We start from the raw sequence: 13,500 nt of genomic DNA on the forward strand, positions 1-13,500 counted from the left end.
TTTTGTTGACAGTCTGTGGGATTAATTGTAACGGTTATATTAAGTTTAGAAGTCAAGGTTAATTGTCAAAGTTTCAAAATGAAGTGAAATATTGTCAAACCGGTTTGCTTGGTTAGACATAATAGTTGGATGACCTGACTATATAGGTCAATTTTACGATACTACAACCTTAATGTAAAGTGTGTACAACCATAGATAATAATTAAATGGACATGAAATATAATTGCGTTAATCTCATGTTTTAGTACAAAAATTAAAGTCATGATAATGAAATGATTGTTAGAAATCTTCTAAATCGAGGACATCCCGGTCATTGCGAATCTTTTCAATTTTCCCACGTACAGTTCGTTTGTACAAAATTGTTCCATCATGGGTCCAGAAAGTGTGGATTTTATCACTATTTCGTAAATCGTTCAGTTTTTTAAGAATTCCATAACGCTTTTTGGTCAGATTTTCTGTTATGAAGATTTTGTTGACATTATTTCTCAGAAGCCGCTTGCTGGAAAAAACCATTGCACGTTTTTTATAGCTGATAAAGCGAACAATAATGGAACATTTGCCATCTTTTATCTGCCCTATGGGATGCGTTCTTTCGATGTCATTGATAGTGATGTTTTCTACCTTCAGGTTTTTTTTTGATGATGTCTAGAACTAGTTTATCAGAGTCGACGGGTTGTACGATATTGCCTTCTTCGTCAACTGGTATAGGCACATTGTTGAAGCGAAGAGATGTCCGTCGCGAGTATTGCTCTTGCTCTTCTATTCGATTTTCAAGATCTTTCATTTTACGTAGCTCAGTGTTCAAGTCTCTGATATCTGAAGCTTGGGCTTTAATAAAATGTTCTTGCTTTTGGATAATTTTCGTATATTGTATAGTTTTTCATCAACCTTTTTTGTTATTTTTGTTTCTAGTGAGTCTATCACCTTTTTTACAATGCTGGGAATGAGCAAGTCAATAACATCAGGACTGTTCAGAACAGAGACGACAATGTCTGATATTTGAATGGCGGTGGAATCAGATCTAACCATGTTTGAAACAGAATTTTGTTCTATTACGGATGTGTCAGAAAACGCTGTATCATCTTGCCGTGCTTTTATTTAGCGCCCAGTTTGTCTCAAATTAGGTGACAAATCATATGGGCTATCAAGTTGGTTTCTCTTGATACCAGTTGTAACAGGGCCAGGAGTTTTTGGAGAAAGTTTTATTTTCGTTTATGGCTGACATGTTTGTTTACCTTTGTGAGTTGTTTTTACTATCCAACACAATTTTCCGATACAATAATACAGAATAAATCTTTCGATTTGGTCACAAATTTCTCCTTCGATAAGTTTATAAACTATATTAAATGTTCATCTAAACTTTTAATTTGGTTTACTACATGTGGAACACAAACTAATCCCCTTTTCTGTCGAGCCTTACAGGACCACTACATGTCTGCCGCCATGCTTCCGAGATCTAAGAGTGGTTCCGTCATAACTTCAGTCAAATTAATTATTTCGGTAAATTTAATGATTATCTAAATATGCCAGTCCTCCAACATAGATGGCGAGTTTTCATCAGGATTTATCGTATACGCTAAAAACTCGCTAACCCGCATACACATAGCAGTCTATCCTCATATCAACCCGTGTTAACTAGCTGATATTGGCTTGCATATTTCGGCTTTATTGAAGAGCGAAAAATGTCCATGTGACTTCCAAATGTGTGATAAAGGTCCATTCATGCCACTAGAGGGTGTTATGAAAGGTTAGTCATGTGATAAATGGGTGTGATATTTATCGATGGCCTTTTAAAAAAAAAATTGCCCTTATTTTCAGCCCGATATCTTGATATCCCGTGTGCTTTAGCCCGAAGGAAGGTATCAGTCGAGTGCTGACAGCAAAGGAAATATTAAAAAGACCATGTCTTGTATAAATCTGTTTATCACATAATTTATACCAGTGATGACTTACTAAATGTTTCTTTTTAACGAAAGACTAGCGGATAAAGTGCGTAGTCCGCAATTTCAACTCATAACGACTCTTACGCCGCCGTGTTTGATATAATTGCGAAAACATTTCAGGCTTTATCAGATAACCAAAACTGCATGAAAAAATATGCTGATAAAACGTTTGCTATATGGGGTACAGTACGGAGTTCAGGCGCTAAAATTAGTAGATAATAAAATAAGCTCTAGGCATTAAATTTGAACCATGAACCAAACATATATCTAAAAATTATAAGACGAAACGTTTATTTATCGAAAACCGTTATGCCTAGCTATGAAAATGATGTAATTTTTCTATTTCTGCCAGTATGTTTTTAATTGTTTAGCCTACTTGACACTAATCCATTCAGAGAAGGAAATAATTTTGCTTATTTGAATTGATGAATACGAAAACAGCTGTGTTGTATTTCCGTCCGTGTACGGCGCCATCAACATCGGAAATGGACAGCATGGTGGTGGACTTGTTTGGTATTTTGATATTATTCGAAACTGTAGCTATACGAGGTATGGATATTTATTTATACCATTCATAGGTTTCTTTCAAAACCGCACGAGCGAGTGATTAAAAATTTGTAATTTCCCGCCACGTGCCGGGAAATAAAAATGTCGCGTGAAGACTACCACCTTATCATGTTTGCCAATTTTACAGTTGTTATTCATATTGTTGATCAATTAAATACTTGTTGATTTACGAATGTTATTAATATTTTTTAAAGATTCTTTGGTAGTGTATCAACTAATCGTAATGGTAGTGATATCGATGGCGAAATGACTTGATGACTGGAGGGGATGTCATTGATGACGTAGTTGATGTTTTGAGAATTAAGGGCGTTGTTTAGTTTTATTCATGGGAGAAACATATTCTCCCTCATTTCTCTCAGAGATTAAAGGATTTCTCCACTCTCAATAGTTAAATTTTAGATTTTAACTATCTCAAGTGGAGAAATCCTGTAATCTCCTCGAGACTGCAGGAGAATCTATATAATTAAAATATTAATGTAATTAAAACGTCAATGTAAATACAGTAAAACCTCCCTAAACTGAAACCCTTGCGGACTGTAGAGTTTTCCCCCCATTTTACATTTCCTAGTTTTCTATATCTCAAGTGGAGAAATCCTGTAATCCCCTCAAGATTGAAAGAGAATCTGTATATTCTCTTGATTTTAAACTGTTATCAATATATCACTAGGGAGATGTATGTCATGAGTTTATTTGGGCGGAACATTTGATTATAGAAGAAATATGATCATTTTCAGAGATATTAAGATTAATTTGTGTTTTATATTATGTATGAGGAAAATTTCCAATCTTAAAACCAAAAAAGAAATCAGAAAACAAAAAATACACTTGAAATAGCTAAGAAAATATACAAGAATGGGTTTCGGTCTAGGCAAAAGGGGCTGTTTCTATTTGTAATATGATTTAACAATGTAGGTTTAGAAAATATTTTACAAGTATGTTTTAGGGACAGAATTGGTATGGGATGAAGCATTCAGTCAGTGTAAGCAAGAAAGTAAAATCATAAAGGCAAAGAATGTGAGCACTGACTTCTATACATCAGACCAATCATGGACTCCGAATTACCTCCTCCATTTCAGTTGTGTTGACAATTTTGGTAAGTAGTCGTGATATTCTAAGTCAAATTAGAAATACATATGTATTTTTTCAGACTACAGTGAAACATCTCCAAACCAAAACAATATTTGGACTGTAAAATTTGTTCGATTTAGACAGATGTTTGGTTTACCAAGGTTTAAAATCCATTTAAACTGGTATGAAGGGACTATAAATAGGGTTTGGTGTATCTGTTTTAAGGGTTTGGTTTAAATAGGTATCACTTGACTCGGTTTAAAGAAATTTTATTTTCACATCTGAGCTAAAAAACTATACTTTATTGAAAATTAATTGAATTTTTATAACCTTTTTTTCATAATCCTTTCACGAATTTCAAATATTTTCTCTTTAACGGTGGAAACACTATTTAATTTGGTAAGGTAGCATTTATTTATGAAAATGAACTTTTCAAATCTATGTTTTCGTTGAATTTGAGTGTTTATACATAGATTAAAAGACATTTTTAATTAGTTCGTTATATTTTTCTAGCTCTGTACGTTGAGCAACTACCCAAAGCTGACAAGCATAAAGGGCTATGTCGTGATATTAGTGAGTATTTGTTTATTTTTTAGGAATAGAATCCTGAAACCTTGTAACTGTATCTAGCAAAAAAAAAAAAATAATAATAATAATACACTGGTTTGTTTATGTCATAGTGGTAGCTTACAAGAGCATACATTTACTATAACGATTAGATGTAATCGCTAAACCATGATTCATAATAAATGCAAAAAAGCAATAAAAAAAGGGATATTTGAAAAATGTTTTGTGAGTCAACTTAGTTAATTCCGCTACAATCTTTACAAGATATATATCGTTATACTACACACTTTTTCTTATATCAGAATCGGGCTAAACCTATTGGTTTTGAGAGATATGGGAAAAACTTCCGTCTGTTCCGTCTGACCCCTGCGTTCTACTCGTATTTTTAGGAACAGCTGCTATGTTAATCAACAAATAAAAAAATCCCACTTCAGTTCTATGCAAAATTCATACCAGGATTGGTTTAAATTAACTGATCCAGTAGTTTCAGAGAAGAAGATTTTTCAAGTTTAAACGTTAAAAAAAACATCAAACAAGAAGCTCGCAGGAGCCCGAATCGTTCACCTGGTTAAATTTTGCCGTTCAAGGGAAATATTTCCAACAAGGAGTTGTCCGACAATTTTTACTCAAAAAGATTTTGGTAGGATTTATCATAAGGATCATTTCATCAATTGAAAGCTTCTTTCTATTTGTTATAGTTTTCAAGATATTGGCTGAAAACTGCTAAAACATATTGTTCGCCTTACAAGGGCAATTACTCTAACAAGGAGTCGTCTGAAATCTTTCATCAAAAGCAGACTTTTGTACACTTTTCCACATGTCAGAATTTAGCTTAACCCAACGATTTTGGAGATATATGAGAAAAACTTCTGACTGACCCCTATGTTCTATATTTAGTAACAGAGGCCATGTTTTTTTTTATAAAAAATCTCCACATCAGATCAATGCAGAATAATATCCCAAGGAACATTCATATTAAGTTTGGCTCAAATTGATCAAGTAGTTTCACAGGAGAAAAGTGTTTTCAAAAATTGTTGATAACGACGGACGCCAAGTGATGACAAAAGTTCACATGGCTTTCAGCATGGTAAGCTGAAAAAGGCATCAACTTCAACATGGCTTAACAAATTTACACGAAAATTTGACAATAAATTGATCTCAACATCCTGAACACTTAAAAGACAAAAACAAAACAAAACAAAAAACGACGGTTATTAGCACACATAATACAGGCGCACTGTATCAACCATTGTATTTGCACTATTTATATTTTCAGACGACTTTACACAAGTTTTGACCCATCGATATTATAAAACAGTCTTTTTTATTAATTATTAAGAGGGTGTTCATGCAAAAACCAGGCAGTATGTGGCAAATGACGAATTTTGTTATCAATTTTTTTTCACCCATTTCATATCACAAATGCATCCTTTCTCAAAGCAGAATGTTGGTTTTGGATTAACTTCAACGATAAAAGGGAAATTAATTACATAGAAGTCATTGAAATTCATTGAAAAAAGGGAAATAACTCTTTAATTTGTGCAAAATATGGTTGCTTTGTCAGGAAACTTTAAAATCATTTAAAATCAATGTCGATTTAGACTTTAAATTATTCGACATACATACATGTATGGTATATATATTATACAGGAACCCTAAATTCAGAAGAACATCATAAAATGTATCCTGTGCCACCCATATCATAGGATTTTAACATGGATATCCTTTTAACTTCTTATTGTATTTACTCTACTAGAAATGAGAAACACTGTCGTTGCTTTGAACACACCACTTAACTACACCACTGCTGATTTTACGTGTAAGTGGGATCATAGACCAAGCGGGATTTACCCCAACTCTTTACTCCATATAACAAGTTCTTCAGTATTAAGAGAGGCCATCAATGTGATGGACATGCACCATAAATACTGGATATCAGGAGTCAACTTTAATTTTTGTCGTAAGTCAACAGTTTGGGATTTTTCTTATTCTTACAGACATGTGCTTATTATGAATGAGCTTTCACATCAATTTTGTTAGGTGAAGATCAAATGTAAATCAAAGGAGAATTATTTGGAAATTTTATATTAACAAAATGTAAAGATAGATGTTCCCAAATCAGTTCAAAACAGTAGTTAACAGAAGGTATATAAAAATGTAGAAAATCGTTAATCTCTAGATATGCAGGCATGAAACAGCGGTTGATGAATGAATTGAATTGTCTTTATTATCTAACGGTTAAGTACGTATAAATAGCTGAAAACAAATTTCATGATTTTACGTTTGTAGCAGTGCATCGTCTATGTGAAAAGGTAAAACAGTTGTCTTCTAACCATTCCAAAATGAAGACTTTCACGGATTGTGATGAGAAACATGCATTCATCTGTGAAGCAGGTACATTAACAATATCAATACGACATATACTGTAGCCTTAACCTTATTTTTTCATCCATATATACAGTAGATTCTTTGGACGTGCTTAAATTATTTGTAAGTAAACTAAATGAAATGATAAAAATAGCAATTTTGTTTAATATTAGACAGAAGCTTTGATTTCTGTTTCATAGCATTCGTTGGAGAAATTTCACTGTTGGATGAGACTTGTATGAGGATTTTCAATAACAAACACCAGTACTGTTATTGTTGAAGTCAAAGTAAAACATGTACTTTTCAGAATCAAGATATAGAACAGCTGTTTCACTTGTTAGAGTAATACCTGATAGTTTTAAAGACAATGGAAAGACAGACTCGTCAGGTATGGTATTGAGTATTGTTATTTTTATAAAACGTTAATTGGACACTTTAGTTAGATACCTAAGTAACAATTCGACTTAAATAAAATTGGTAATTATACTTACCAGTGGTAAAGTGTTAAATGTTAAAACATAAAGTCAAAGGCGTAAAAATGTTGTTACACTTACTCACATTTACAGTTATAGACTTTTTGTAAAATCGACACCCGTATATGGTCTTTCGATGTTGTGACAATATCAGTGATGTAGCTTTGTTATTTTGCTGTATGACATATATTTTTGAATAAACAACTCTAGCATCATACAAGCATTACTCTAAATAAAAAGTAATCTCATTTTCATTTCAGATGTTGTATGGAAAGTTGCAATTGTTGTATTGTCTGTACTTTTTCTTCTTGGAATAGGAATCGCTGGCTTCATGTGAGTTTAGAATACAGCTTAAAAGTAAAATATTGTGTGTAACCAAAAACACCATCGCCTTAAATATTGACCAGACAGAAGTTTTTTTTTTGGAAATCTCAGGGATTTGTATGTTGATTTACATACCGGTATTACTCCGCTCCTCAAGTTTGTCATTTTGTGGCAATTAGACGTGATTTATGTGTTTTTATTCATGAAACTCCTCAAAGAGAAGTAACTCTGTAATAGGACAAACTGGTTCTCTTGATTTCATTTTTAACTCACCTGGCAGTAGGCCATGTGAGCTATTGCCATCACTTGGCGTCCGTCGTCGTAGTCGTCTGTCGTAGTCGTTAACAGTTCTTCAAACATCTCCTCCTCTGAAGCTACTGAATGGATTTGAATGAAACTTAAAATGTTTGTTTTTTAGAGTATCCTGCACAAAATGATCGTTTTGAGTTACTAAGATAGAACATAGGGGTCAGATAGCAGTTTTTGCATATATTTTTAAAACCGTTAGGTTTAACCAAATGTTGACAGAACAAAATTGTTTAGCATGATGAGATCTATCTATGATGTAATTTTGGTGAAGATCTCTTGACCAATGTTGGAGTTAGTGCCCTTTTTTGACGTTGTTTGCTGTTTTTCGTGTTATCATTTTAAAATATCATCTCCTCAGAATGTACTGTACACAATTTAATGAAAGTTGGTTGAGTGGTCGTCATAGAAAGCAAATCTTTACACATACAACTTGGGCTAAAGAACTAAAGTAATGTGTACAACTCTCTGAAACCAATTGCAACTAAATTTAATAAAAGTTCGCATAATGTTTAGGGTTTCCCCCATAAACTGATAATTTAATTTTTTTTCATCAGTCAAAAAAAAAAAAAAAAAAAAAAAAAAAAAAAAGAAAAGACAGACATGGCCATCATTACTAAAAAATAGAACACATAGGTCAAAATGCTTTTTTTTGCCTTTTTCCCCTCAACTATAGAAGAAAAATGAAATTGAAAGCTACCCATAAGTTTAACATGATATTCTGAGTTGACGTGTCGTATAGAATTTATTTTTAGGCGACCACTTACAAAATGGCTGCCATTTAACGACCATTTTCACCAGTTGCTCAGATTCCATATTAAGGAAACTAGGTGTTCTAAGTTGAATGGTGATGACGAAAGATTGTTCTTGGCGGCCATTGTCCCGCTGATTTTTATACTTGCTTTGATTTCAATAATAATTGGTTTGTATAGTAAACAATGTCTCCTGATATGAATGGTGATGATGAAAATTTTGGATAGCCGTGGTTTAAGTTAATTTTATGTTCTTTTCAGCAAATCTATACTAGTCTAGTGCCCCTCAGTCCTGATGGAATAACAAGGCAAAGGGAGACCCCTGCCCAAATATTTTTCCATGAGGTGTAAAAACACTTTGAAGGCATTTCCAACATTTTTCAGTGCCTTTGGTACTCTTTTGAACTTACAGCATTCACCAATATATGCTTTTTTCAGCAGTTTTTTTGTAAAACATAGTAACAAAGCATGATACCTTCACTTATTTAGTTAATAGGGTGTGGTTTGTCAGGTGAGCGATTCAAGCTCTTCGAGAGCCTCTTGTTATACGAAGAGTCGTCCCAAGTCTGGGTCGTCACCGATAAGATAGCTCTACCTCAAAATTTCGTTCCATTACAGTTTAAACATACCTCACATCATAAAAGATTAGTAAACGCAAGTAAATCATGGATGTCAGAGCAGAGGTAAATTATTCTACTGTATTCTAGTTTTAGTATAAAACATGCCCATAAATTTGCTCCGACCAAAGGTAAAGGTATTCTGCTGAGCAAATGGGACATTATTGAACTTTTATTAACTCTATTCTGTACTATCCCGTCACCAAAGATTATCAGTACCCTAGACGCAGCATGGTATGGCACTATTCCATTGGGATCTAAAAATAAATAAACATTCGTCATATAGCAAAACCAAAAACTTAAGTTGCCAATAAATCAGATAGTTTGAGCATAACTGAGTTAACATTTTTTTCAGTTATAGAAAAGTTGTTGTCGGCATAAAACGTGAACTAGACCACCTTCGTGAACAAGGATACCATCAGTCAATGTATAACGCTGATCAGATACAGATGATTAGAAATGAACCAGAGCCGGACACGCCAATATCTCCATCCGGAACTTCTTTCTATGAAAACTTCATGAACACCGGTCCTAATCCAGAAGAGGATATCCGGGTAAGTTACAGAACGACAACCCAGGTAGAAGCTACAGTGGAGGTAAGAGGTCACAAAGGGCAAAGAACGTCACGAATCCACGGTAACGGGGTACCATTTCTGGGTTTTCAAGGTCTGCGTACACCTCCCCGAGGTCGAGGAATGAAACACAAATCATTTAGTAACTACTATAATGGAAACATAAGGCTACTGGACTGTCGCCAGACATCAACAGAACCAGCTGCGGCACGGAGATTTCCGTTAGAATATTTCCGTGGTATGCCTGAAGAGTGGTTTAAAGCTCAGGATGAACCCCTCTATACCCAACCGCATAAACCAAAGCCAGGCATAAGATGTATCACTTCTGATGATGAAAATAATGTTTATATAGGCCCTGACAGCGCTCACTACCTGAATACATGCACACATTGCGAACGGGAAAATCCAAATTGTGTGGATCCTGAGGACTATGAAAACATCTGGCAGGAAACGTGACTTTGTTAAGAGCGTTTGATTAACAATGAGAATTAAAATTTAGTGCTGATTTCTGTTTAATATTATGTATTTATATGTTTATTTATTCGATAGTACGCTTGCAAATTCTCGCGGTTTAGACATCTATCGTTTTTAGGCACTGTTGGTATAGAGATTAGGTTTGGTAAATTAAAATTATAAGTGTTTTGGAATTAACCTAACATGAATTAATTGCGAGATTGAGATTGTCTGTTGATAGCTTTGTTGTAGTTGAATGATACTGTAAACTGTAGATAATGTATTAAAATCAAGATTTCAATTTTTTCCTTCTTAAGTTTGTTCTTTATAAATTCAGATAGTACGAACAACAAACTTGTACACTTGAAAAAGCCATAGAATGTGATTGTTAAAACAAGTAGAAAATTGTCACTGAAATAACGCCATCCTTATTATTACAAATTCATGTGAGCAATCACAAATACAAGACATTTAGAAAGTAGGTCAATTTCAATAAAAGGTGAAACTTAATCATAACCAATTTACTACTGGAGTTAAAAAAGCATTTTTCTGCTCGATCGCCACAAGAAGCGCCTTTTGTTTAAAGCTGATACCTCAACACTATGATAGAAAATTGAACAGAACTCAAAACATCATTCAAATCTCGAGTGATTATGAATGTAAATGTACAACCATCACATCACAAAAATTTGTGCTCACAAATGTGCTTCATTGGTGGCCTTGGGCTGACATTGTCATCCAGGTGGGGTTGTTGTCACTTTGACATATTCATCATTCCTATTCTCATTATATTATATCATTTGCGAAAAATATCCCAGAATAATTAAAAGTAGGATTTATTTAAGTGCAGTTGGAATGGCCACACTAAAAGAACTTACAAAATTACATAAAATTGTTTGACCCTTTATAATGTAATAGAAGGACGCTATGTAGTTTAACCAATGATAGCTCCACCACCGCCATCCCCAGGATACCTATTAAAATTAATAATAATGATACAATGATATAAATTACGAAATAATACCAATACTGTTGCCGCTTCCAACAAACAATATGCTGATGATATCAAAAGCGCTTCTCAATTTTAAACAAACGATCCCATGTAAGGATTAGAAGTCAATTGTCCTTATTGAAACCAAAGTTGCGAAAAGCAGAGAAATATTCATTTAGTAAGATTTAAATATATTATAAATTTTATTTTACTCACTCTTTTTTCACATATAAACCTGTATTTATCTTTACAGCGTATATCTTTCCATGTCATATTATATACAGAAGACAATCTCCTGTGTTATGGACAATGCTTGGTTCTTTAGCCCAAGTTGTATGTGTAAAGATCTGCTTTCTATGACGTCATATCGACCACTCAACCAATAGCCTGTTCCTGTAACATCAGTGAAGAATTGAACGAGGAGCAACATTGAAATTACTTTTTTTATATCTTATGGGTTGCATTATTTTTCAAGGTTAACAGTTACAAGAACAATCAATTTTAAAATGCATCACACGAAGAGTGTGTGAATGCATTTAAGATAAGTCCGATGAAAATCCTGCGTACTATGGTCGAAATATCTCTTATTCCAATAATGTTCTTTAAACTACATGACATTGATAAAACGGAAGACACTGAAAGAAACGTTACGTTATTGAGATACGTTTGTTTAACATCAAGAACTACAGTTTAGTGCAAATATTTGTTTAATATATATCTTCTTATGTATAAAAAGTACACATTCTGTCCCTTTTTGAACTAATTTTTTTCAACGTGACATAGTTTTTGATTCCTCTTTCGTCTACCCCGGACATGATTTTTATGAGCAACTTAGCGGGTGTTTCTAGAAAAGCAAGGGACCCTAACACTAACGGTACACCTGGTCCATGCTTCCAGTTTTTAGTTGAGTTCGAGTTGCTCATTTTCTTTTTTTTTACTTTGTATGTATTATTTTAGTTACTTTATGTTCTTTATAAAACCCATGAAACTGATCTTTATATTGTAACAAATGGACGTTGTGTTAAACCAATACTAGGTCCGCCACCGTCATCGTTATGATCCTTTTTGTTAATGTTGAAAATACATTGATTGAAATAATTACACAGTTGATATAGTTATTTTGTTGTTGTTTTAAAGAACCACTTTGGGTGACAGTTTTGAAATTTTGAAATTCTAAAAGGCGAAAACCAGAAGAACGATTCATTTAGAAAGATTTAGAAACCTTAAGCTTCACTGTATACCTAGTTAATTTTCCCTGTTTCTTTTTTAATTCCAGGAATTTGGACACCGAATATTTTCCAAATTAAAAACAAAAAACAAAAACAAAACAAAAACAAAAACAAAAAGATAGTGAATACAAAGAACAAGCAAAACATATATGTGCAGAAAAACACCAACCAAATTACTACATAGCCACCAGAAACTAAAAATTAAAAGCAAAACGACATACAAAGATACAGTTAACAGTCGACCAACAACTATGTAATTTACGCATGATTTTACACATATAACCTTGTAGTTATCGTCATAGCGTATATCATACCATGTCATATCATATACGAAAAGCATATGCAGACAATATTCATTGGTATGGACATTGTTTGGTTCGCCTTGAGCCTAAATTGTGTACGAACATATGCCAGATCCAACTGCCTTCCAATCTAAAGCCAGCTCCTATGACATCAGAAATGATTTTTAAACGAAGAGCACGGTAAGCATAAAGTGCAAAATTTCAAATAATCTTCTTATGGTATTCTGCTATTTGAGGATAATGTCAAGTACAAGTACTCTCAATTATAAAAAAAATCAAGCTTTTAAATTGACGCGGTATTTTAGTCCTAAATTTCAAGTAGATTATTAAAAGAGGATATCCTGAAAAAAGGTGATGAACTTTTGAGTTATTGAATTAATCAAGTATATGATATCCCTTATAATTTCATTTGGTAGAGAGTTTAAACTAAATGTATATATACCAAATATAATATATATGAAATACTTATAGAGCTTGCTTTTATTATATATAATTTTCAAAAATGCCTCTTGCAGAGGAAACTATCACCTATCCCAAACAATACACCATCCAATCCTAGCTCATTAAATTTACTACATTAATTTGAAATTCGTTAAGTTACCCTTTTTATCTTTAGAATGACCCAGATAGCCATGCAAAAGTTTTTAAAGTTGCTATGTTGTTGTCATTTTAAAAGAGTTTTCTTGTAGTATTCACAAGCATGTAATTGATATAATGCTATGTCTTATAACGACCGGTATCCATGACGAGTCCTCCCCTTTGTCCACGTTTATAATTACAATCGATTTATCGCTTTGAAGATTTTTCATGGGAGTCTAATCAAATCTAATTAAAATGTACAGCTGTGATATGCTACACTTATTGGTCCTTTTATGATTGTAACACAACATCTCATAAAACATCCAGTTTCAAGCGCAATTCTTTACTCGTATCAGCATGAAAAATTGGCATTTCGTGATGAAGCAATTT

The 13,500-nt window shown here is 33.3% G+C and overlaps 1 protein-coding gene across 1 annotated transcript; it reads left to right on the plus strand.

Annotated features, from left to right (window-relative positions):
• The first annotated feature begins 2,346 nt into the window (after positions 1-2,346).
• On the plus strand, positions 2,347-10,314 carry LOC148611812 (uncharacterized). Its single transcript, XM_088592713.1, has 8 exons — positions 2,347-2,492; positions 3,454-3,603; positions 4,092-4,151; positions 5,902-6,105; positions 6,435-6,539; positions 6,820-6,900; positions 7,246-7,318; positions 9,340-10,314. The coding sequence occupies exons 1-8, from the start codon at positions 2,369-2,371 to the stop codon at positions 10,010-10,012; spliced, it is 1,470 nt and encodes a 489-aa protein (XP_088448839.1). The 5' UTR covers positions 2,347-2,368; the 3' UTR covers positions 10,013-10,314.
• Positions 10,315-13,500: the final 3,186 nt, after the last annotated feature.

This window comes from Perna viridis, chromosome 7, assembly GCF_037379345.1.
Source record: "Perna viridis isolate PV_CMFRI_1.1 ecotype Kerala chromosome 7, ASM3737934v1, whole genome shotgun sequence".
Lineage (NCBI taxonomy): Eukaryota > Metazoa > Mollusca > Bivalvia > Mytilida > Mytilidae > Perna > Perna viridis.

Excerpts from the sequence above, each read along its gene's own strand:
- LOC148611812 (XM_088592713.1), top strand. The coding sequence starts at position 2,369 with ATGAATACGAAAACAGCTGTGTTGTATTTCCGTCCGTGTACGGCGCCA. Across the intron at positions 2,493-3,453 it reads CGAAACTGTAGCTATACGAG|GGACAGAATTGGTATGGGAT; the intron begins GTATGGATATTT and ends AGTATGTTTTAG. Across the intron at positions 6,901-7,245 it reads TGGAAAGACAGACTCGTCAG|ATGTTGTATGGAAAGTTGCA; the intron begins GTATGGTATTGA and ends TTTTCATTTCAG.